Genomic DNA, 25,073 nt, shown 5'->3' on the forward strand with positions numbered 1-25,073 from the left:
GGAGGGGAGGAGCTACAGTTTCGGGAGCACTCCGAGGGGTACCACGGAAGCCTTCCACGCTCCATTTCCCTCCCCCGGCCCCGATGGCGGGTGCTCCATCCCAAAGCCCCAGCGCCAGACGGTGCCACCCAAAGGTTTCTGGGCCCCCAGACCCTTCAAAGGGATGGGAAGAAAGAACTGAAATGGCCCCGACTTGATGTTCTGTGAATCATATACGTGTGTGTGGTGGTAGCGGTGGTGGTGGTGGGTGAGGGGACCCAGCAGAGCTGGAATGAGCGTGAACCGCGCTGGCATGAAGTCTCACCATCGTCCGTGGGGTCTCGGAAGGATCCTGACCGAATCATCCCCTTGGGTCTCTCGGCCAGGGACAGGGTGCTCCCCATTTGGGAGCCGCTGTACAGCTCGAAGGCCGCCTCGTGGGTGGGGATGCTGTTGGAGCGGGTGATTCTTGGCGTGGTGGCCGCAGTGGGACTCACTAGAAGGACAGAGGGGAGGGGGACAGGAAAGGGAGGGGGAGGGCAGGAGAAGAGGCAGGGTCATCAGCTCTCTGGGTCCCTTGGGGAATGGAGCACCAGGAGCACGGGAGGCAAATGGTGGGGGGGGGGCAGGAGAGGAAGGGGTAGGGTGGGGGGGGAGTGTGCAGGCAGCTGGTGGTTAGGAGTGGGGTCGCTCCCGGGGAGATCGAGCCCTAATGGAGAAGGACCCTGCTGTGGGGAATAAAGGGGGAACAGCGTTTCCTATTTTAAAAGACCTTCCCTCAGCCCTGCCTGACCGGGAACTGTCGCTTTTGAAGGTCAGGCTGGGGGCCTGGCAGCTTTTCCGAAACCTTCACATCACTTGAATGTGCCAATGAAATGGGATGTTGTGGTTCCATAGAATACAACTGGCAGCCTGTGAGGACTAAGAATTCAGACCAAGACTCAGATCTGAATGATGACAAAGAGGCAGCTAGAGAAGGGGGCCGGGCTATGGGCTCGGACGGGCTCGGCACTACGGGAGGGACTGAGACTCTCCCCACAAGGGTGTCACATTCTAGGCCACTGGTCGGTTCTGACGCAGCAAGAAACACAGCCCTCTCTGCCCAGCATTCCCCTGGCTGGAAGGTCAGACGGATGGAGCAGGTGAGAATGTCAGAATCTGCTTTGAAGTGGGGCTCCGCTGAATCCCGGCTGACCTGCAGCACCTGCTCCCCTCCGCCCCTCCCCCTGCTGGGGTTACAGCCTCCCAGGGTTCACAGTCACATGGAGCTCCCCTTGCCTATTCTTTTGCCTCCAGAGACAGGCGGATGTCTAGTCTCTCCATAAGGACCTGTGCAGAAGACAATTTTACACCTCCCTTGGCCCTTCTGAATACGTAAGGTGATCACGGTTTAGCCCAGCCCCTTCATCCTGCAGCATCAATGCATTTCCCCTTGTTTGGTCCTCAGCGCAGATGGAGAACAAGCTGGCCCCGTCCTCCACCTAACGGCCCTTCAGCGACCAGATGACCTTTCCTTATGAATCTCTCCCTTCTCTAGGCAAAACGATCCTGATTCCGTCTTTCCTCAAATGCCCCAAAGCCGTCCCACAGACTGTTACAGGTCCTCGTGTTCCCTTACTACGTTGCTTCACTCAGCTGAACGAGGAGGTGGATCTAGAAAGACACAGCAAACCACAGGCCTGTCCCAGGCTCTGTCCTAAAGGGGTTCCCATTGGGCCCATCACGGCCCGCTGCTCCCCAGGGCCAGGCCTCCACCTGAAGCTCCCTCCCCTCCCCGCCTCTGAATCCGCCATCTCTTCCTGCTTCCCTCGCCAGCCTTTCTCCTCAGGCCAGCACGGGTCTTCAGCAGCGCTGCCTTCAGGGCTAGGCTGGTCCCGGCCCAGCCACAGCAGCCGGGACACCCGCACTTTTCTGGCTTTGTAGGCAGAGTCCAAAGTCTACAATCAACGGTTCCCTCCTTCCTCTCGGCCATCCCAGCCGTCTAGTATTGCTCCCCTGGGCGTGGTCCTTTCTGGAAAGGACTGCCTGCTCCCTGCACTGGTCTGATCTCCAGGCCTTGCTTGATGGCCTTCCCGCGCCATCATTCAGACTCCCCGCTGCTCCAAGCACCCTACAGCTGGTGCTCGGGGACGACTTTTCAGTTGAGGATCTTGGAGCACTTTGCCCTCAATCTGAGTTTGGACGGATACACTGAGGCACCACAAAGCGACCCAAGATAGTGGGAGTCATAGAGGAGATGGAACCTAAAGTCCAGCTGCCTTGCCTCACCCGGTGGGGTGAGCCCTGCTGCATCCCATGCCGCAGCGAGTGACCGGAAACACTGACCTATGTTGGTAAGCTGGCCCTTTGCGCTCAAGGACATGGAGAGTGCAGGGGGGGAAGGCAGCTCTGACTGGTCGTCGGATTCGGGCAGCCCACCAATGGTATGAGAGTGTCGCCTCTCCTTGGTCTCCTCCTGGGACTGAAGCTGGTACCTGCAGGACATAGCAGAAGGACTCAGTCCGCGCAGCTACAAAGTGCTATCAGAGGTCTGGCGGGTGTGGAGGTTCTCAACGCAGGACAAGGAGAAAAGCGGGGGAGCGGACAGAACTGCCTAAGGAGGGAACAAGACACGTGCTGACTCAGCATTTTCTCCCACACCATCAAGAGAGTCCTGAAGGACCAGCAGGTATCTCTATGGGCTATCATGAGGTGGGGACTGAAATGACAGAGGGGGCATGAGAGCCTCCACCCCGAAGCTCAGGGCAGAGCTTTGCGGCTCCCTATGTGGGCTTCCCAATCGCAGGAGATCTTTGCCTCAACGAAGAACTCAGTGATCACTGGGATGTCCTGCTCTTGCCCACTGGAATGACCCCTGAGGCAGCCTGTCCTCCCTCTGACTTTGAGGAAAATTACAGGGAGGACGTTTGGTCAGGATGGAGCTAGCACAGGCTGGGGCAGGTAGGTGAGGATTCCCGCGTGCCGACTTGTTTCTCCTCTGTCACCAAGGAAGAACACTGGCCATAAAGCTGACTCACACATCACATAAGCCTGGGTAGGGCGCTGGGTGGTCTATGCAAGGAACCGCACGCAAGTAACTCAGCTAAAGGGGACACTGAATTCACGACTGGGACTCAGGACAGGTCAAGGTACAGATTTTTATACCGACCAGGGAACCCAGATACAGGGAAGGGCAAACACATTGAAGGGTGGTTACCTGAGCCCTTTCTTGGGAAGAGTGTTCCGATCCCGCTGATTACTGCGCAGAAGAAGAAAAAGAGAAGCATGGGAGTCCATCTTAGAACCTCGAGTTTGGGATCATTGGTTTGCGGGACACGACACCTAACCCAGGACATCAAACTGTGGGCCCCTTTATCTCTATAAACAAAATAGGAAGATCTTTGCAGTCCGCCTCTGGGCTTGTAACTTGAGAGATTCACTTGAAATGCTGAGTGTTTTTCTCTGTTTGGGAATCAGGATGTGGCTAGCTATTTAAAAGGTCCTATTAAGGTGTGATATAATAGAAACCAGTCTGGCCTCGAAAGCAAACGCTTTGGATGACACGTGAAACTAATTATGAAATCTCGGCTAAGTCATTTAATGTCTGTGTACTGGTGACCCCAGTGTACAATCATCACAGTGATAATGATAATAATAATAATAATAATGTATAAACATAGTAATTTAAAACTCCTTCTTATCTCACGGGGCTGTTGTGAAGCAAATAAAATTACCTAACAAGGGTGAAAAAAATGTTCAAAGTCACAATGAGACAATCAAATATGGGATCGTGTCACTGACGGCGAAAGGGGCCAGAAGCACAGGGACGGACCCAGGCTCAGCTGTGTCTCTCTCCACCCACCTGTCCAATTGCCCAGTTCTGGGGCTTCCGCTCCAGGCCAGCTCTTCTGTCTCTTCCTCTGGGGGTGCAGCGGTGGGGGCAGGTGGGGTGGGGCCAGGAGTACTGCTGGGGAAGGCACTGGGCAGGCTCATTGGCATCTGGAGGGACTCCATGCTCCTGTGCAGGCCTGAGAGTTTGGGGTACATGCGGGTCTCTTTGGGGACACTGAAACCACTCATTAGCTCCAGGCCCTGGGAGAAGCTGGCTGAGTTAATGTTGAGAATGGGTGCTGGACTAGGGGTGAAGCAAGAAGGAAGAGGGCTCCCGCTTGCTGAGCTTGTGGGATGCAGATCTGGGACCTTGGAAGCGTGGGCATCACTCGATGATGGCAGATCCAGACTGTTGGAGTTGACCTTGTCTAGGTTGGCTAGTGAGGGTGGCTTGACAAAGCTCTTAGCTGTGGCCCTGAGGGAAGTGAAAATTAAATGAAGTATTTAGAACCACAGAGTTCCAGAAGCGAGAGGCAGATTGGATCTCAGAGTACTCTTAGTCTTGTTTCCCCGTGTCTGGCTGTTTAAGCGCAGAGGCTTATTATCCCAATGCTGCTGTGAAATACGTTGGAAGGAAATCTGCTATCTGACTTGGGGTCCTTCAAGTCTTAGTGAGGGGGATGGCACATGCACGTGGGAGACCCAGCGGATTTACAAACAAATGGATACATGTGTGTCAGTAGACAATAGTACAACCATTAGTACAAGCGCTGAAGACAGGTTAAGGGTTGATCGGGGAATAGAATAAATGAGGTGAGTTTTGAAAGAGGGAGAAGGAACTTGGCATATCGGGGAGTGGGTAGGGGGGAGCCGTGCAAAGGCCCAGAGGCCAACAGTGGCTAGGCCATGCCTCGCTTAGTCTCAGGAGTACACGGATATGGAAAAGAGAGAGCAGACAGACGAGGAAGAAGCTGCCCAGTTTGGGTACCTGAGAGGGGTTGGTGGCAGCTCCGCCAACTTGGTGGCTGGGGGGTGGCTGGCTTGGTTCTTAGGAGTACTCTCTGGGGAGCCAATGCTCTTCAGGGAGATGTTGTCCGAGTCCAAGGCCACTGCCTTGGCTTTGGCTTTCTCCTTTTCCCGATCCGTCTGATTGACAGGGGCTGGAGTGGGCCGCCCGCTGGCCACCTTGGAAGGTTCCTTTAGTCGGGAGGGGGTAAGGCCCCCCTGCTTCGTGCTGAGGAGGCTGGGGTCAATACTGCTGCTAACAGGGCGAGGTCCGCCCCGGCCGCCGGTCACGCTCATAGAGCTCGACTTGGCTGGCCGGGGCAGGCTTCGGTACTGGATGTTAGAACGGGCACCGGGAGCCAGGAATCCGGGCTCCGCACTGTTGGACACATCCAGGCTAGTCTTGCGTCCGTTCACGGGCTTGACGGGGATGCCTGAGGACTTCTGGATCTTGCTGAGAGTGGCTGAACCACCCGTCTGCATGACGGTGGCTGTGCCCGTGGTGGGCGGCGGCTTCTTGTAGCCGAAAGACCCCGAAGCGGAGGGGCGAGCGATGCCGGACGGAGGCTTCTTAGCGTCGCTCAGGCGGTCCCGGCCGGCGTCCGAAGAGGAGCGCTGCAGCCCCGTGTTCTTCACAGCAAGTTTACCCTTGTCAGCGGCCTTGCCTTCAGGTTTGCCTGCAAGAGGGCAGGAGAGGACGTGAGAGGAGCCGACACTGGCCAATATCTTGGCAGTATCCCGGCAAATCCTTTTCTTTCCCTCCGCGGGAGAAGGAAACATTGTCAACGTGCTTTAGTACTTTGAGGCCTCAACACAGGGAAGCGGGTAGTACGTAAGCAGATGACATTTCTTGCCAGAGGAAGGAGACCGGGGAGGAGTGGCCTCGGGGTTTTGTTCGTTTTGCTTTTTGTTATTTTCTCCTTCTAGAGCAGGATATTCCATTTTGGTTCAAATGGCAGAGGCAAGCACAAAGGTTATTAAGAAAGAAGTGCATCGAACAACTGGTCAAGGAAGAGAAAAAAGGAGGAGATGCACAGAGATGTGGCCATACCTCCTGGTAAGTAGAGACTGGAGGGAAATGGGGACGAAGGCGAAAAGTTACCCAAGGGGCCAACTTTGGGAGCAATACCAATACAATTCTGATTTAATGTTTTCTTGGGACCTCCCTGGGAGGTCAAGCAAGTACCTTGTGAAGACAAGTACACCAGCCAATTGTCTTGGGAAGTGTTTGAAGGCGGGTCAAACTAGTCTCTGAACAGGGGCGCCTGGGTGGCTCAGTCGTTAGGCGTCTGCCTTCGGCTCAGGTCATGATCCCAGGGTCCTGGGATCGAGCCCCGCATCGGGCTCCCTGCTCGGCGGGGAGCCTGCTTCTCCCTCTCCCACTCCCCCTGCTTGTGTTCCCTCTCTCGCTGTGTCTCTCTCTGTCAAATAAATAAATAAAATCTTAAAAAAAAACCCAAAAAACTAGTCTCTGAACATAACACACTCCCTCCACTACCTCTTCTGAGCTGTATGATTTTGGCTCTGCCACTGAAACCCTTTGTGTTATTTCTACAGTTGTCAAGTGGAGATAGTAACACCCATCTTCCCTAACTCACAGGACTGTTGTGAAGACCAGATCATACATATTAAAGCACTCTGCAGATGTCTGCCATCATCCTGTGGGCTAAGGACCGTTAAGAAGAGGAACAACCCAAGAAACAGGTCTCCGCCCTCGTCCCTTCCTTCACTCTGGCCTCACCTGCGACTTTGAGGGCGCTCTGGGCGGTGTGAGTGATGGGGGAAGTGACAGCCACTGGCGGGGTCTTGCCCTTCTTCAGGGAACCGGGGTGTCCCAGGCTCACAGGCTTTTTCAGTTCTCCAGCCTTGGATGAATCATCACAGCTCTCGGGCCGCTCTCTCCGCCACTTCGAAGTCCCGGGTTCCATCTTCAGGCTACCGCTGTCGTACTCCAGTTTTTTGGGGGCCTTCTCCTCTGACTCACTAAACCAGCTCAGCCCACTTTCGGCCAGTGAGCGCTTCTCTGAGTCTGTGCGGAGCTGAAGGAAGGAAGAGAAAAAGCAGAGTGGAATGCTCACTCGGGGATGGGAAAAAGGAGGTGGAGGGGATTGGTTTTGGTGGCTGGGTGGCCCTGCTCTTTCCCGAGCATTATGTCAACCCAGGGTTTCTACCTACATCTCTAGGGGGCTGGAGAAAAGACATCCTATGTATCTCAGGGCTATTTTTTTTTTCTCCTCTGGTTGGAATAACTCTTACACGCATCACTCCAAGTCAGCAAGGACACTAAATACAGGGGCTCCGAAGGCAACAGCTAATGTCTTAGGTGACTGGTTGGTAGCCTCAGGTTTCTTTGGGCCAGCTCTAAAAAGACCTGGCCAAAGGCACATGGGAACTAGTCCCACGGGGGGGGGGGGGGGGGGGGGGGGGGGGGGGGGGAGGTGCATGTGCAAACCCATCTGCCCCGTGGTTCATCATGAGAGGGTGGCCTGGGTGTTTGTAAATTCACATACCGCTACTGTGGAGTTCCTGCGAGAAGCAGTGGGAGTCGTTGGGAGGGAGTTGAGGGAGGAACTGGCATTGAACTCTTCTGAGCTGAGGTTGTCCGAGGCATCACTGAGCCCACTGCTGATGGAGCTGCTCTCATCCCAGCTGTAGGACAGGAGAGAAAAGTTAGCAGTTAAAACAGAAGTCAAGACAAGGAATAAAACTGTCATATGCATGGAAGAATGGCTGTATTCCAGCATACAGACTGGCCAGGAGGAGAAAGCTTGAAGGTTAGTCCCGGGTTTGCCAGTAACTTGAAGTATAACTTGGCGGTGTTCTTTTATAAAAGGAAGAGAGTCTGTCTTTATCTGGCAAAGGAAGACGTTACACATCCTCAACGGAAAGGGATACTGTAAAGACAAGGTAATTCTTGGATCAATCTAATTATACAATTTCCTCCCCCGATCGATGGTGTCCATCCTTATAGTTACCATGTCTTTGTTCATTTCTGGATGTGTTCTCTGGGTATTTTCCCTCTCTTTTTCAAAATTTTCCATAACTGGTAACAAGGGCCAGGAAAAGACTGATCTTTTCTAGGACCCCTAAGACCTGTCGTTTCTCATTGCTCCCCTGCTTATACAATCGCTGACCCTGGGATCGGGCTTTGCTTCCAAGCAGCATGGACCGCTCTGCTGATAAATGAACCACACTTAAGGTGTGGCCAAGCATAAGCGCCAAATTTGTGCTGAATGGTTTCCTTTTTCCGCCAATTGCTTGGAATATCAGATTTGTGGTATCTGGGAGAGACTGTTGAGCATCTGCATATGCAAGTCTTTCTATAAAGAACCCTAGTCCATATACTAAGTGAAATTAATACAGCCTCCATCTCTTTGGCGCTTGGACTCTACAACATTCCCTTGGATGTTCATCTTTGTGTTTAGCAACTTCTGCAGTTAGAAAGTTAATTCTTACCATCTGACCTAAATAGCCTCCTCTGCCTTGATACCAACTTCCTCTTGTTCTCTCCTTATTGGCTGTTCGCAAGTTTCTTCTTCACATTATTTTCTGAGTTCAAAATCTGTCTCCTAGAACCTTTTTTCAAAGGTCCTGTGTTCTACACCTTCCACTGTTTCTATTACTCCCTTCTGGACCCAAAAAAGTCCTTCAGATTTCACTCAAGTTTTAGAGCCCAAAACTCAACACGGACTTCAGGAAGACTGCAATATGAGAGCATTTGTTTGTGCCTGTAGGAATCATTCTCTAAATCCTTGCATCTGTGTTCACAGGTTTGTTTATCGGCTTTGCGTGTGTGAAGAATTAAGAGGCTAAAGATGTTTTTTGTGAATTAGCTGGTATCTGGAAAATTTTTCCTTTTACATTTATTTTGAGTGTCAGATCATGGAACAAAAGTCAGACATACAAGCCATCTAAGTTCTTGGCCCAGATTTCAGCTGGCCTCCCCTTAATTTATTTGCTGGGAATAGGAAAGTGGGTGGTTTGGACATTTGGCTTGGTTGCTCTGGAGTGATTAATCCAAATACATTGAGAAAGAGCAAAGAAAGCATGGGGATTAGAACACACTACAGAGTGATTTCAATTTTATTACTAAGAAATACAGCCCTTATTAAAACAAGCAACCTCTTTTTTCCTCCACCCATGACATATATTAATCCTGCATTTATCTTGGGCTAAGATATCATAGCCCCCATTTTGTAGAGAAAGAATACTGAGGAGGAAAGATCAATTCTGGCTTTATGATCCTATCAGCTCTTCTGGGTCAAGATAAGATCTCTGGCAAGCAAACAAACAAACTATTCACAACATGTTCTTTTGGGTCAAAGACAGAGGAAGCCTGTAGCACTGAACCTTCCATCTGAGATTAATTATTGGTAATGAAGGTCTTGGAATGGAGAAAAGTCTTATGGACAGGCTCTTGCAAAAAAAAAAAAAAAAGGGCGGCTGCAGTCCACCAGGCAAAAAGAAACCAACTTTGTCCTACATTTATGGAAAGCCTAATAGCAAAATAAAGGAGGGGAGTGTATCATCTCAGGGTTTCGGTCCTCTTTGCCCAAAAGACATTCCTGGGTCCCAACTCACAGACTCTTTTCCTAAAGTGAGAGAGTATCAGCCTAAAATTCTTGGGCAAGTTTGGCTAGAGGATTTAAAGATTTCCTAGGAAAATTCCTTTGCAGATTCTGGACAAAAGGAAAATTCTGTTGTCATTACCCAAGGGTTAAGCATGTCCACTGGAGATGCTATACTGGAGGGAGCATATTTTCCTTCTTTAAGACAAATATTAGAAAATAATGGATGCTATAGTCAAGACTCAAACATTACACGAAATTATAAAGGGAAAAAGAAAAAATGCCCCCTTTCTGCCCTCCCACTTTTATTTTTAAAGTAACCACTGTTAATAGTTTCTTGTGCTTCCTTCGAGAATATCCCCATGCTTCTGTGTTCTAGCTATTTGCTCTCTGGATCTGCCAAATAGCTGACATCATGGGACCACACCTCATCATCTTGGTTCTCTTTCCCAGGCTCTTAAGTTAGAACCTCAGTCTTCCTCTTTGTTGGTTTACTTTCTTGTTTTAGTGAAGTACCTCTTCAAGGAGGTTTCTGAAAAAAGATGCTTGGGAAGCAAACGTGGTAAGATCTGACACATTATAAAATGTCTTTATTCTGTTTTGACATGTGAAATTTTGTCTAGCCATAGAAGTCTAAACTGAAAGTAATCTCCTCTCAGAATTTAAAGGCATTGCTCCATTGTTTGGCCTCTACTGTTGCCATTCTGATTCCTTGTCCTTAACATGTGACCTGTTTCTTTCTCTCTGGAAAGTTTTAGCATCTTCCCTGGTGTTCTAAAGTATCATTAATGATATGCCTTGGTGTGGGCTGATTTTTATCCATGGAGTTGGATACCTTTCTAGGCCTTTTTAACATAGAAATTTTCATGCATTATTCCTTTGATGACTTTCTCCTCTCCATTTTTCAGTTCTCTCTTCTAGAATGTCTATTATTCAGATGATAGATTTTGAGGGTGATACTCTGATCATCTTATTATTGTCCAACATTACATATATTTGTTTTTTAACTCTACTTTTTGGGCAGTGGCCTCAATTTTACCTTTAGTTGCCTCCATTAAAATTTTCATTTCTGCTATATTTAAAATTTTAAGGGTACTTTAAAAACAGTATATTGTTCTTTCTTTTAAGGATGCAATCTCTTAACTCTCAAAGATATTCATTCACTCATTTATTTGGAGGGGCAGGTTTAAAATCTCTTTATACAGTTTCTGGTTCCAAGTAGCTTTTGTCTGTATTGGTGAGGCTTTCAGGTGACAGACCCTTCTTAGTTGTCGGATGATCCTTGGCTGTTTGCGCATAGGTAAGACTGGAACACCTGTTATAGGTTATTTAGAAGCTTTGTGTACGTTGGTGGGACTTATCAATTACGGTTTCAGTATAGGGAGATGTGATTGGACTTATTCATTTGAGTTTTTTCTCTTGGGGGGGGGTCAGATTTTCTAGAGATGAATCTTCCAAACTCCTGACTGGAGTTGCCTTTTGGAAAGTAGCAAAGGAGAGGATCTCAGAGTCTAAGTATTTCTTATATAAATTGTAAACCAATCCTCCTGTTTTTAGTTTCATCTCTTCCCCCACTATGGGTACCTGGTGTCACCAATTACCAAGCGTTTCGAGGGTTCTGGGCTGCAAACACAATGGCTGTGCAGCTTTTCTCACTACTGGTTTAGGATTCAGCTTTAAGTCGGTTAAATCAGCTCACACGTGCAATTCTGATTTCCGGCTTCCCCAGATTTTGTGGCTATTATCTCTTCCTTCTCCTATTCTTTGCCCTTGGGGTGTTAAGACTTAAGGAATAAAGAACCTTCCCCCCTCTGTCTTCTCTGCACTGGGAACAGCTCTCCTGCCACAGCCCGTCGTCCCCTGAAAATATCCACCTGTGCCAAGTTCGTCTAAAGCCACAGGAGACACTGACAGGTGACAGCCTCAGCAGCTCGGCAGCCCCTCGTCCCCTGACCTCACTTATTCCCACCTGCAGCTTCCGAACCAGCGCCATTTCAAGGGACATTCACACAGCAGCCAAGTTCACTGGGGCTGGGGCTGGGGCTGCCATGGTAGGGGGGGCTGGCTCTGGGGCTGGAATTGGGACTGTGCTTGGGAGCCTCATCATTGGTTAAGCCGAGAACCCCTCTCTGAAGCAACAGTTGTTCTCCTACACCATTCTGGGCATTGCCCTCTTGGAGGCCCTGTAGCTCTTTTGCCTGATGGTGGCCTTTCTCATCCTCTTTGCCACGTGAAGGAGCCAGCTCCACCTCCCTTAGGTCTTTCTCCCGTATCTTATCTGCCCTGCATGTTCTTTTTCCTATACCTCCCCAGGCAGCCTGGGGAAAGTGGTTGGCTTTGGATTTGACAGAGGGAAGACAAATAATGTATTAATAAGAAAAGAAAAGGAAAGAAAAAAGAAAAGAAAAAAATGAAACTCTAAACCCTTTATGATCATTTTACCCTTGTGAAATAGTGAAATACATTAAACTAATGCTACAAGCAGCTTAAATATGGCACCAAGGGGTACCTGGGTGGCTCAGTTGGTTGAGCGTCTGCCTTCGGCTTGGGTCGTAATCTCCAGGTCCTGGAATTGAACCCCGCATCGGGCTCCCTGCTCAGTGCGGGGTCTGCTTCTCCCTCTCCCTCTGCCCTTCCCCTGCTTGTGCGTTGTCTCTTTCATATACATAAATAAAATCTTTAAAAATAAATAAATAATTATGGCAGCAAAACAATAAACAAAGAGGAGGGCAAGGCTCAGAGCTTGGGAGGGCTACTGCAGCTGTTATTTGGCATAAATAATCTCTCTTCGCTTGCTCTAAGCTGGGTTTTTCAATCTCCTTTCTATTTCTCTTTAAATTTGTTTCTCATATAGATCTCAGGTGCAGAAAAGAGGGCTGGGCAGCAACAAGCTAGGTCTAAATTTACTAGAAAAACAGAACATAGAAAAGTTAATATTCGTTTATAATCCAACCTACTTACAAATCCAGATCACCATCACCAACAGGCAACTGATGCAAAAAAGAAATGTTCTCTTATACATTTGCACCATTTACTTTGCATGGTGTGAAAGTGTTCATTCTGGGAAGGCTGTTAGAGGAATAATGACACTTTACCATTTTCATCCACCCTCGGAATAGAAGAGAAAAATAAGTCGGAATAAACATATGAGAGATTAAGTCAGATATAAACAAGAAGATGAAAATGACTCCTGTCAAGGGATATTTCTAAAGTACTGGAACAGGTTATAGCCATAAATTAAAGATTTTTCTCAGCAGGATATTCATTTTCTCCTTTACCGATCGCCTCATATCCTTTAATCCTCCGTCCAAATCTCAAACTTCTCATTTCCGGTTTACCTGAAAAGTATCAGTTTTTTTCCCCCTGTCACTTTATCAATAACTTCAGTATGGCTTTAACTCTTTTTTCTTTTCTTCCCTCCTCAAGAGGTCCGCTACTTGTGTGACCATTTGCCTCTCAAATCTTTTTTTCCTCTATATTTCTCCTGCTTTTGCTCTGGCTCAGAGCTAATGTCCCCTCACCCAAACCACAGTAAAAGCCTTCTTACCGACCCCACTGTCTATAAATTCTCCCTCCTTCCAACACACTGAATATAATCAGAAGCCTAATCACCCATAAGTGTAGCACTTCCCAAGCCTTCATTAGCTCCTCATTGCTGATATAATAAAATCAAAATTCTAAGGCCCACTGTTCAAGATTATCCACGAGCCATCATTAACATAGGGTAGTAATTAAGAGCACAGATGTTATAGCCAGACTATCTGAATTCAAGTCCTATATACTCTGCCTTGGGTTAAATTAAATTTCAACTTGGCAAACATTCATTGAGCTCCTGGCATTTACACGACAGTCTCAGTTGTATGGGCATTTAAAATGAGTGACTATCAGAACAAGCTCACAATCCAAGGGTGGAAGAAGACATATACATGAAATGAATACCATATATGAAGTATAGACAACATACATAAGAGGATTCAGAGGAAGGAGTGATTTAATTTTCCAACAAAACCTAGAAACATGACTTTGCCGTGGTAGGATACAGATAAACACAATGCTCATCTCCTTTACCCTAGTCCCACCCTGCTCCAAATTGTTATGTCTTCTAGGATTCCTATTAGGTGACCAGCTGTCTCACCTAATTTCTTTTTGGAAGTACAGGCCTATCTTATCATCACTGTGCAATCTGTGTCCTGCTGAAGATTCTGGAGTCCTGGCAATATTATGGGGACTTGACGACAATGTACATAAACCTTACCTACTTTCCATGGGTTTCTCCCTAGCTCTGCATTTTGAAATCTTACCTTTCTTCAATGCCCAGATCAAACCAAGTTTTCTATGAGGCTTTCCATGATCCTCCTTGCCAGAAGAAATCTCATTCTCTTTTATGTACACTGGACTGTATTTCCCTGAGGGGCAGGATTGAGTCTCATTCATCTTTGTACCTCTCATACTGTATCTTGTACATAGTGGGCTTGTACACACTTGCAGACTTGAACTCCTGGTTTCTGTGAATGTAGGAATGCATAAACTCAGGGAAGGGGTTACAATTTTGGAACTGCTTCTTACATATTCTCCAAGAATGATTAGTAGTTTGTTTCTAAGAAATCCTGGTTTCAGAGGGAATTTATATACATTCTTTTTTTTTTTTTTAGAACTTCCAGTTCTCTGCTTTAGTTCTCCATCCACTCAATATAATTCACCTTTTCTACTAGACCCTTAAAAATATTTATTGAAAGCATTTTACATGGGGCGCCTGGGTGGCTTAGATGGTTAAGCATCTGCCTTCGGCTCAGGTCATGATCCCAGGGTCCTGGGATCGAGTCTCGCATCAGGCTCCCTGCTCCTTGGGAGCCTGCTTCTCCCTCTGCCTCTCTCTGTCTCTGTCTCTCATGAATAAATAATAAAATCTTTAAAAAAAAAAAAGCATTTTACAATGTTGTCTGTTAATTCCAACATCTGAGTCATCTGTAGGTCTGCTTCTATGGACTATTTTTTCTCTCAGTTATATTTCCTGCCTCTTCATGAGTCTTATAACTTTTTATCATATGCCAGATGTATGTGAACAAAGAACGGCAATACATATACCTAGAAAAGGATGCGCCCCTTCCTCTGTCAGGCTGTTAGGATTGAGAGCTGAGCCAGTCTTATCTGTAGCAGAGCTAGGTCTGGGCTTTGTTGTCTCTTTGGTTGAAGTCGGTGCACCACTGGTGTCAAATGTTTTGAGGGTAGGATCAAGATCGTCTCAGTGGGGCTTGGGATCTGACCATAGTGAGACTCCAGATATCTCTCTCTATACTTTATAGCCCAGCCACCAGCTTTTTGGGCTGCTGTGGAGTCCTCTTTACTCTTGGTGGGCAGCTTCTATATACTCAGTGAAGGGCCATTGTGCTTTGAAGGGGTCTTTTTCTATCCTCCTGCCTTGCTCTCAAATTTCTCTGTAGTGTGTTACTGCTAGGTACTCAATGAATGCTCTCTGTACACTGGGTAGGGAGGAGGGTGTCTTTCTCATCGTTCTGCCCTGCCCTGCGCTATCAACTTGCTGCCACTGTACGTATTAAGCAAAGTCCTCATGGGGAAAGAATGAGGAGTGGGTGGGTACAGTATCTGCTCTGGGATTTAGTTTCCTTATACCAGCCAACATGCAGCGTTCAAACGTTTTATATGACGTTGAGCTACTTTCTCCTTATTCTCACCTACAGTAGGCTTTCTCCTCCTGCTGCTGTGCCTCCAGAATGAAAGCGGCCATGCATTTTTTTCTCTCCTAGCAAGGGCTCGGACCCTTCTGGAATTTAGTTCAATTTGAATACTTCGCATTCTTAGATATTTAATTGTTTGTTTTCTCAGTTAGGTTTGTTCTTTATCCAGCTTATTCTTGTTATTTGGGTGGGAGTGCTTGTATGTGACACTATACCATTCCTTTCAATAAATCAGCTTCTTGAGTGCTAATTCATCACATCTTCCATCCAGGGCTGTAAGAATAGCAACAGATTCCTCTTTCTGTTCTCTTGCCCACTTCCTAGCACTGATACCACAGTCTTAGAGATACTTTGGTGCACCCCATCTCCTCTGTAGGATGAAAAGAAGGCCTGTGAGGAGGCCAGCTCAACTGAACACTGTTCTGTTTGTGTCTGTGCAGACACATGGCAATGCACGGGGCAGGGAACACTCCTCCCCTCTGGGAAAAGCACCAACACTAACGTAGCTCTTGGCTAGGACTGGCCACCCCTCCCAGACTTCTCTCCCACAGTCTGCTCCCTATACTTCAGGTCCAGCCATTCCGCAGTCAACAGCCAAGGGAGCCTGCAGGCAGCCGGAGGGCCAAGGGTGTGGGCTAGCTAGCGGGAAGGGTGGACTAGCTTGTGACTACATAGGAAAAAATCCTCATTGCTTCTCTAGCACAGCATGGTCCTTAAAAGTCAGACTTGAATACTGAATCGTGATTTGTCCAGAATATATATGCCTGGTGAGTCAGTTAACAAATTTTCCTGACTATTTACCACCTAGTGGATAAGAGCTCTGTACACAGAAGCTGACTTTCTCCTCTGAAAGTGGAGAAATATCTATAATAGGCTAGTTTTAAGAAATGGGATATCGGGGTGATTATTTTTACTCGCAGGCAGAGTTTACGGAATTGGAAGCCTAAGATTATATCCCAAGGAGACACTTAGGACTTCTTGCTCTCCCATCTAGGAAAAGAAGGGCAGTGCTTCACCATCTAAACTGGAAACAGGCTCCAAGACAGCAGGAAGCTGTTTGACCACAGTGTACCCAACTTCTGGGAACTAAATCACCAACTACTTATAAAAAGAAGCCAGAGTTAGACTTGGGAGGCTTTTCAGTCTCCATCACTGTACCAACAAGGGTGGACTGTATTCTTTTTTTTTTTTTTTTTTAAGATTTTATTTATTTATTTGAGAGAGAGAGAGAGAGAGCATGAGAGGGGAGAGGGGCAGAGGGAGCAGCAGACTCCCCACTGAGTGGGGAGCCCGATGTGGGACTCGATCCTGGGACTCCAGGATCACGACCTGAGCCGAAGGCAGTCGCTTAACCAACTGAGCCACCCAGGCACCCCGGACTGTATTCTATGAGACACACAAACGTCAAATGGAGCAGAGGCGGAAAGGTCATCAATAGTCACAACTCTTGATACCGTCTCACTTGCTGGAGTTGATGGACAGTGACCTAGGTCAGGCAGTTAAATAGGAAACAGTGACTAATGGTAAGACAAAGTGTAGATTAGACTTGAGGTCTGATGGCAATCTGACAGTCAAGATGGGTGAGAGATTTAGAGGAAGAGGGGGGAGTGGGGAGAAGAAGCAAATGTAACAACCCTGGCTCTAGGTTCCCTAAGAGCCAGGATGGCTCTGGATCAACACAAAAGGAATATTTTGAGATTATAAGTGCTTTAGATAATGCTGCCATTGGATGGTTCTGCAGCCAAGAGTATTTCATGACATCTGCCCCTGAAGCTGAAGTTACTCTTAGTACTTCAAGGGGACAGGGAACAGAGTACATAAAGTTTGGTCTAGGATCAGTCCAAGATAGAGTTAAACACATAAAGAGACTCAAAATTAATCTGTCCTCCTGGGGAGGTTAACTTTATGGCTAGAAATGGAACAGGCTGACTTCCAAGAGTATATACTTCTATGGACCAGAATACATTCTGGATACTTGCTCTCGTCTTTACTATTATCATTAAAGATTTATTTATTTATTTGAGAGAGAGAGAGAGAGGGAGAAAGGGAGGGAGGGAGGGAGAGAGTAAGTGGGGGGAAGGGCAGAGGGAGAGAAAGAGAATCTCAAGCAGACTGCCCACTGAGTGTGCAGCCTGTGAGTGCTGAGCCTGACACGGGGCTGGATCCCATAACCCATGATGAGATCATGACCTGCTTGCTCTCATCTTAAAAATTTCCATAACTTCCTTGGACTAAACCAGCAACCAGGTTAGAGTTTAGATACAGGTTTCCTTGCTTATAACCTCAAGAATACTCTTGCCTTCTAGGAGTATTCCTAGGTTAAACCATATGAAATCATCCATTTTGTAGGTAAAAAATGGTTAAACATGGATACTTTCATACAGTTCAACATCACATATGTTTATGTTCATGTTTGGCCTATGCTTCAGCACTTGTCTGCTACGGAAGTGTAGTAGTGGATTCTAAACTCTTTTTTTTTTTTTAAGATTTTACTTATTGGGGCACCTGGGTGGTTCAGTCATTGAGCGTCTGCCTTCGGCTCGGGTCACGATCCCGGAGTCCTGGGATCGAACCCCACGTCGGGCTCCCTGCTCGGCGGGAAGCCTACTTCTCCCTCCTCCACTCCCCCTGCTTGTGTTCCCTCTCTCGCTGTGTCTCTCTCTGTCAAATAAATAAAATCTAAAAATAAAAAAAAAAAAAAAAAGATTTTATTTATTTATTTGACAGAGACACAGCGAGAGAGGAAACACAAGCAGGGGGAGTGGGAGAGGGAGAAGCAGGCTTCCCACAATGGAGCAGGGAGCCCGACGTGGGCTCGATCCCAGGACCCTGGGATCATGACCCGAGCCAAAGGCAGACGCTCAACAACTGAGCCACCCAGGGGCCCCTCTAAACTCTCAATAGGAGGAAAACCTAACAGGAAGAAATGGAGTCAAATGACAGAAATGATAACCTTTCCTGACCTAAGCCTTATCTGGTACATCTGAACAAGGGAACACATTCTGAACTCTACTCAAGCCGAAGTTCCCAGTATATCCCATTCTTCATCTTTTATACTTTCTTCAGGCCCATTCCTGGAGGTGAGCCATTCAGCTGATAGCCAGCTCAGGCTTCCCCAAAGGTCACTCAGCCAGCCATGGAAATGTGGGTTCCTAATGAGAGAATTAGTCAGTGATATTCCATCTTTGGTCCCTGTAGCAAGTGGACTCACTTGCTCTCCTTTGTTAACAAGGTGGTAATCTTCTAGATCTGTGTAACATGGTAGTTCCTGGCCTTACGTGGCTCCTGAGCACTTGAACCATGGCTAGCCCAAATTGAGATGTATAGTAGGACTTCAAAGATTTAGTACCAGATTTCAAATGCTTAGTATGAAAAAAGATTATAATGCATCTTGCTAATAACTTTATATTACATACTAAAATAACATTTTAGATATATTGGGTTAAATAAAACATGTTATAATTGATTTCACCTGTTTTACTTTTTAAAATGTCTCTACTAGAAAAATTTAAATTACATATGTGACTTGCATCTTTAGAAAGCGCTGTCCTAAACAGGAAACTTTTGGTCAATGAAATGTCAGCTTTGAAGAGCTGGAGTTCATTAGTTGCTGCAGCAATTACAGTTGATCCATGACCTGGGAAAGCTATGGTGTGCAGTTAAACTTCAGCTTATCCATCCCTTGATGGCACCAAATGTGGTAGAATTGTTGGATGCATGAATTGAATTATCAGCCACAGTCCTCAGAGAACCTTCGAGAGGTTAAGGAGGAGAAGTGATTTAAAAAACAGAAAAAGATAATGGAAGAGTCAGAATGTAATTGGGCAATTTTGTGATGTTCAGTTTTGCAAATGAATCAAGGCCATGTAGAGAAACCAACATGCTACTCAAGTACCGCCAAGGTTCTCAAAGTCGGTAACCTTTCCCGCTCCCCACCCCCATGTGGCCTCAGAGCACTCCAAGAGCAAGGGGGAGTACAGTGTCTGCTTCGTTACATGTCTGTGGTTTGGCAGAGACCACAGCAAGCTAGCCTGATCTGGCCAACAAAGCCAGGCAATGGGAGGAAAGGATGAATTGCACAGAGTGAGAGATTTAGAGGAAGAGGGGGGAGCGGGGAGAAGAAGCCAATGTAAATTTTTTGAGCTAAGGGTTTGCCAAGTCAAGGGTAAAGATCACCTAGAAGAAGGGATTCTTTTTTTTAAGATTTTTTAAAAATTTATTTATTTGACAGAGAGAGAGAGAGACAGCGAGAGAGGGAACACAAGCAGAGAAGTGGGAGAGGGAGGAGCAGGCTTCCCGCTGAGCAGGGAGCCCAATGCGGGGCTCGATCCCAGGACCCTGGGATCATGACCTGAGCCGAAGGCAGACGCTTAACGACTGAGCCACCCAGGCGCCCCTAGAAGAAGGGATTCTAAAGAACAAGGTAACCAGAGTCTGATATGAAACTGGAGGATATGTACAATTAGGAAAATTTATTTGGCCTCCTTGATACTTTGGCAGTCAGCTCACACCAGGATCCCAGTGCATAAGAAAACTAATGGTTTCAGCAACTTATTAAGACACTTCCTAAATTCCAGTTTGAATCACAGAACTATCTGACTAATTTTGTTCAACTCTCAAATTCTGTGAATGACTATAAGCTGGCGACCCAAAATTCAGATTTAATTCCTATAGATTAGCTTACACGGTACTATTGGCATCATTGAAAAATCAGGAAATAGCACAACTTTGGAGCCTTAATACCACAAAGTTTGAAGATATTTCTTGGAGATCAAAGCCAGCTGATATAAAAAGCCAAGGAAATTAGGCCCCAATGCCCTACTGTACCTTGGCCATTCTGTAAAATTCAGAAATCACAGATTTCCACTGTTGTCTTTTTCTTTTAAGTCACTCAGCTCATAATTTCTACAGTGACTGCCAACGTTCCCTGTGGCATCTAGAAATGGGATAATGTAAATAAACACAAGGCTGCTATCCCACCAAGCATATGAAACATCACCCTGAGGTGCTCACTGAGAGAGGACTTCTGTTATTTCTGATGATGCCTGATGTAACAGAGAAGTGAGAAAACTGTCTGCTCAGCCCCAGTTCTAGCCCACCTCAACTCTTGCTCAAGTTGTAGCCATCACTGGCACGTCTGCCTGAGCTCACTCTCCTTTCCTACGAGGCCTAAGGTTTTTGAGTGGTGGCAATAGAATCACAGGCCCAGTCCTAAGCAGAACCCCATTTTGGTTAAAATCAAGCCATGTTTTTCTTTCATACACACCCTCTGCCTAAATCTGTACATATGTTATCTGACCAGGGACAAGAATGCTTTGAGAGAGAACTCGCCTACCAGCATCGAGTCCTTAATTGGTCTGGAGAAATGGATGCCCTTGCAGTTACATACAAAATTCTGTGCCTATGTGCAATTTTCTGGACTTGGATCATACTTTCAGATTCTCAAATGTCTATGGCCTAGAAAAAAAATTTTTTAAATTATCATCTTGCCTCATAACACCATGCTTCAAGCACCGCCTTCTTGATTCTGGCATTTAATCTTTGCTCTAAAGTTATGAGAGTTTCTTAAGCCTAGACCATTGTTATAGACCAAATTGTGTCCCCCCCCCCACAAATCTTTAAAGGGAAGACATAACTCCCAATGACTACATTTGGGGATAGAGCCTTTAGGGAGGTCATTAAGGTTACATGAAGTCATTAGGGTGGAGACCTAATCTGACAGGATTGGTATCCTTAGGAGAAGAGGAAGAGACACCAGAGAGCTCTTCCTGTGTGTGCACACAGAGGAAAGCTCACGCAGAGACACTGAGAGAAGATGACTGTCTACAAGCCCTGAAGAGAGGTTTGACGAGAAACCAAACCTGACAGCATCTCAATCTTGTAATTTTAGCCTTCAGAACTGTGAGAAAATAAGTTTCTGTTGTTTAAGTCTCCCAGTCTTTGGTATTTTGTCAAAGCAGCCTGGGCAGACTAATATAACCATTAAGTGATAAAAACTAGCTTTTTTATTTATACATCAATACCCCCACCACCAGTAGACCACAATGGACGCTGACCACCTCCATCATTCAGACTGGTTTCCCATTCAGAGATTTACTAACATTAAGCTTTTGATCATAAGACCACAGCTGAAATAAAATACCCAAATCCATCAGCTAGGCTCAGGAGAAGCTACGAACTGAGAAAATCAAGAGTCAAGCAAAGTGGAAGGAATTATTGCTTTGATTTGGCAGCAAAATAATCCTGGAGAAATTCCACCTTTCTATGATGCAATCAGGTCCTTAGTGTGCCCCTCTGATGACACGATGCACAGCTATTCAGCCCTGCAAACAGCGTGTATAGCACTCTGTGGGACAAAATGGATGCAATTGGATTAGAGGTACCAATGTATTTTATTGGGATCTTAATGCGGGAAAGGGTAATTGCAGGGTAGTGGGCAAGAGACAGAAGTGAGACTAGAAGGGGAAGACATGAGAAACTGTTCCAGAGGTGTGGTTTAGTTAAATCTCTGCCATGTCAGCTGGCAGGGCCAGAGCAAAGGGGGGGGGGGGAAGAGCAGAAAGTTGAGCTGTTTAACGGGAGTCTCCTTAATTAGGACCAACTGTGGGTGAGGAATGCTGAGTCGGCTGGCCACAATTTGTTTGAGTTTTCTCTAGTTTCAGAGATTTCCCTTTTTGCCTGCCTCCAGCCTTCCCCCTCCTCTACTGTTTTCACAGGGGTAGGAGTGAAAAAACAAGGCACCTTCCTCTTTCTTTCAAATGTCTCCGAAGGAGGAAATTTAAATCCTCCACCGAGTGAAAGGTAACTGGGAATCTCTCTCAAGAAAAGGGGAACGTTCTCTGGGGTGCCATCAAATTCACCTTCAAAGAAGCAGCAGCTGCCCTTTGGGGTAGGCTCTGGAATACTGAATATGCACCTCCATTTCCACTGTGATTTATCACCAGAGTTCAACTCGTTTGTCTTAGCCTCCATTTCCCCACGTATCAACAGGTAGTTCAGCACCTATGAAGCAAAACGTCTGGAAAGTTGAACATCGGGGGGAATAATTTTGATTCTTTTTTTTTTTAAGATTTTATTTATTTATTTGACAGAGAGAGACACCGCGAGAGAGGGAACACAAGCAAGGGGAGTGGGAGAGGGAGAAGCAGGCTTCCTGCCGAGCAGGGAGCTCAATGCGGGGCTCGATCCCAGGACCCTGGGCTCATGACCTGAGCCGAAGGCAGACGCTTAACGACTGAGCCACCCAGGCGCCCAGGAATAATTTTGATTCTTAACTTGGGCAAAAAAACCTATCTTGACAAAAACTAAAAAGTCACAAAATTAAAATGTCAATGGATAAAAGCGATCCTAATTGGAGTGTCTGTTTTTATCAGAGAGTCTGAAGGAGGCTCTAAGAATAGTCAGCTGAGTACTGTTTGGAACCAACATTTCCTTTTCTTCCCCAAACCATCAGAGATGTCCCATCTCATAGGTTTTTGGAAAGGGATGAAGATGGTATTTGACTTAAAATTTCATAAGATACTTCCTGTTTCCTCCCCACTTCTCACCCATATTCTTCCTGAGGCCTTTCTTAGGAGTCTCTCACACAATTCCCAAATCCCTGGCTAACTGAAAGGAAATGATCCAACAGTGTCTGCATTTCTGCATTTTCTTGAAAGCAGTAAGGAATTAAGAGATAACTGACAATATTCTGAAAAGTTGGAAAGGTTCACATGAAATGCCTAGAGCAGGCCTTGGCAAGTTCTTCCTGTCAAGGACCAGATAGTAAATAATTTAGGCTTTAAGGGCCATATGGTGTCTGTTGCAATGGCTTATCTCTGCCCCTGTAGCAGGAAAGCAACCACGGAGAGTATGTGAACAAACATGAAGGCAGCTATGTTCCAAAATAACTATTTATGGACAATGAAATTTGAATTTTACGTCATTTTCATGTGCCACAAAATATTACTCTTCTTTTGATTCCCCCCCCCCCCAATCACTTGAAAATATGAAAACCATTCTTAGCTTTTTGGGCCATGTAAAAACAGGCAGTGGACCAGATCTAGCCCAGAAGGTCAAAGTCTGCTGACCGCCGGGCTAGACCAAACTACAGACGAAAAGGAAGAGAAATAAGAATCCCTCAACTGACAAGTCCTGGACCAAATTTTGGACAAAGAAGGACCTCCATTTCTATTCCCTCTTAGTGCCCTTCAGATCTAACCTGCTCAGTTTACAAGTCAAAACCAGATTCTTCTACCAGCACTACTACTGGCTAGGTTTTGACTCAGGAAATAAAAAGGGGTGGGGAGTAGGTGGGGAGTAAGAGGCAGGAGAGGACAATAAAAGGAAAAAGAAGAGATACTAGTACCGTGTGCACCTCATTGCCAATCCTCCACTGGAATCAGATGGGATTCAAACATATTTGCAGCTTTTACGATGATTTATGAGGGACTGACAGAAGCAAAAGCCTTTTGTCATTAGAAACGCAAATCCTGCTACACAGGCAGGTTGGAAGAAGTCATATAGAGTGCCTATGACCTGTGTAAGGTTGTGTTACCATCGTGGCCTCAGAGCAAAGCCCCTGATATTAACAAGCTGCCACTCATCTTCACAATTCAAATCACCCTGTTAGTTTACAGTGAGAATCAGAAGAGGTGAAAAAAGATAGGACTCAGGCTTTAAATTCAGACTACTAGGCTAATGAATTGGTGCAACCCTGAGCAGTTTCTGGCAGCTCCAAAAGATTCAGGCCAGACTGCTGGTGTGAAATGCTGAGCTGGCAATAAACACCTCTGGCCTGTAAGCTACTCTCTCTTCGTGGAATGAGGCTTCCCACCACAAACCAAATGAACTGCCAGGCATTCCCTCTGAACACATCACTCCCCCGTTTTTTGACTTCTTTGTATCACATTCAATCTTCACACTCCATTCCCTGGCCTTCCATTACCACCTTTTTTTTTTCTTTTACTCTATTAAATAAAAAGTCCACTTTATAACTTCTTTGAGTTCCACAGAAACTGAAATCATCTTTTTTCTAATCACCGAGCCTCGGTCAAAAATCCTGACTCAAAATCGAGGGCTTATGCGCCACCCAAACGTTCTGCCTGTGATTACCCTAATGCCGTCCACATTTAATCTACACAAGAGAAACAAAACAAGGAACATTAAAAAGGAAAGCCAGCAAAACAGAAATAAACACACATTCCAAATCCTAAAACCTAGAGAGAAAAGTATTGGACCCTGATTCCTCGTGTCTGCCCACTTACATACTATCATGCCGAGCTAGCATACTGCTTAGAGGGACCGACCTGCCAGGGAGCCTTATCAATTTGTTACGGTGGGTCAGAGGTGGGATGGGGGAGTAGGGGGGAGCTTAACCAGTGCCTCCATCGGCACCGTGGGGTCATTATCTTCTGAGAAATAGCTACGAGAAGGTAGGAGAACTTAAGGGCAGGCTTCATAACTGACCATTTCTTAGTCTGTGTGGATTCAATGGTAAAGATTTCCATTGTAGCCAAGCCATCATGTCAGCGTCTGAGCCTGCTTCGTGAGAAGCTGCTGTTCATTTAGTCAGTGTGGGATCTGAGTCGACATTAGCTACTCCTTAGACCCGCCCAGTCAAACGTAACCAACGTAAGCTCTGTCTTGCTGGACAAATGTGTAGCAGTGACCTGTACGTAAGCAGAGGAAAGTCTGAAGTTTTACTAAAGAGTCACGGTTTTCTGGAAGACAACTAATTTAGGAACCTGAGAGGACAACCAAACAATGCTAATGAACACTCACAGTCTTTGCATCATACCCTCCAACTTCGGAAATGCTGAAACCCAGGGGATGGTCTCCAGTCTGTGGAGTCAATACAGCTCTCTAGCTCACTCACTTGTTTGTTACCTGTCCATAAGCTTGCATCAAATCAAAGTGGTGCCCCCACTCTTCTACTACTGTAAGCACTGTGGAAATCCGAAGAGTGCTTCTTTCTTCGCTTTTATTTTTTGGGTTTTTTTTTTTGTTTTTAAGTAGGCTCCATGCCGAGCATGGA

General features: G+C 46.4%; 1 protein-coding gene and 1 pseudogene across 1 annotated transcript in view; one reads left to right on the forward strand and one right to left on the reverse strand.

Moving 5' to 3' along the window:
* The window catches only part of NAV1 (neuron navigator 1), a 170,286-nt gene that overhangs the window by 24,746 nt on the left and 120,467 nt on the right, over window positions 1-25,073 (reverse strand). Inside the window, exons 6-11 of the mRNA XM_044916343.1 lie at window positions 7,305-7,443; window positions 6,536-6,833; window positions 4,778-5,471; window positions 3,821-4,264; window positions 3,176-3,217; window positions 2,305-2,453 (exon numbers count right to left, since the gene is read on the reverse strand). Of these exons, the coding sequence (XP_044772278.1) occupies window positions 2,305-2,453; window positions 3,176-3,217; window positions 3,821-4,264; window positions 4,778-5,471; window positions 6,536-6,833; window positions 7,305-7,443 (1,766 nt within the window). The remainder of the gene's footprint in view (window positions 1-2,304; window positions 2,454-3,175; window positions 3,218-3,820; window positions 4,265-4,777; window positions 5,472-6,535; window positions 6,834-7,304; window positions 7,444-25,073) is intronic.
* On the forward strand, window positions 7,521-11,596 carry LOC123325090 (annotated as a pseudogene).

Source organism: Neomonachus schauinslandi, chromosome 6 (genome assembly GCF_002201575.2).
Source record: "Neomonachus schauinslandi chromosome 6, ASM220157v2, whole genome shotgun sequence".
In the NCBI taxonomy this organism is placed as follows: domain Eukaryota; kingdom Metazoa; phylum Chordata; class Mammalia; order Carnivora; family Phocidae; genus Neomonachus; species Neomonachus schauinslandi.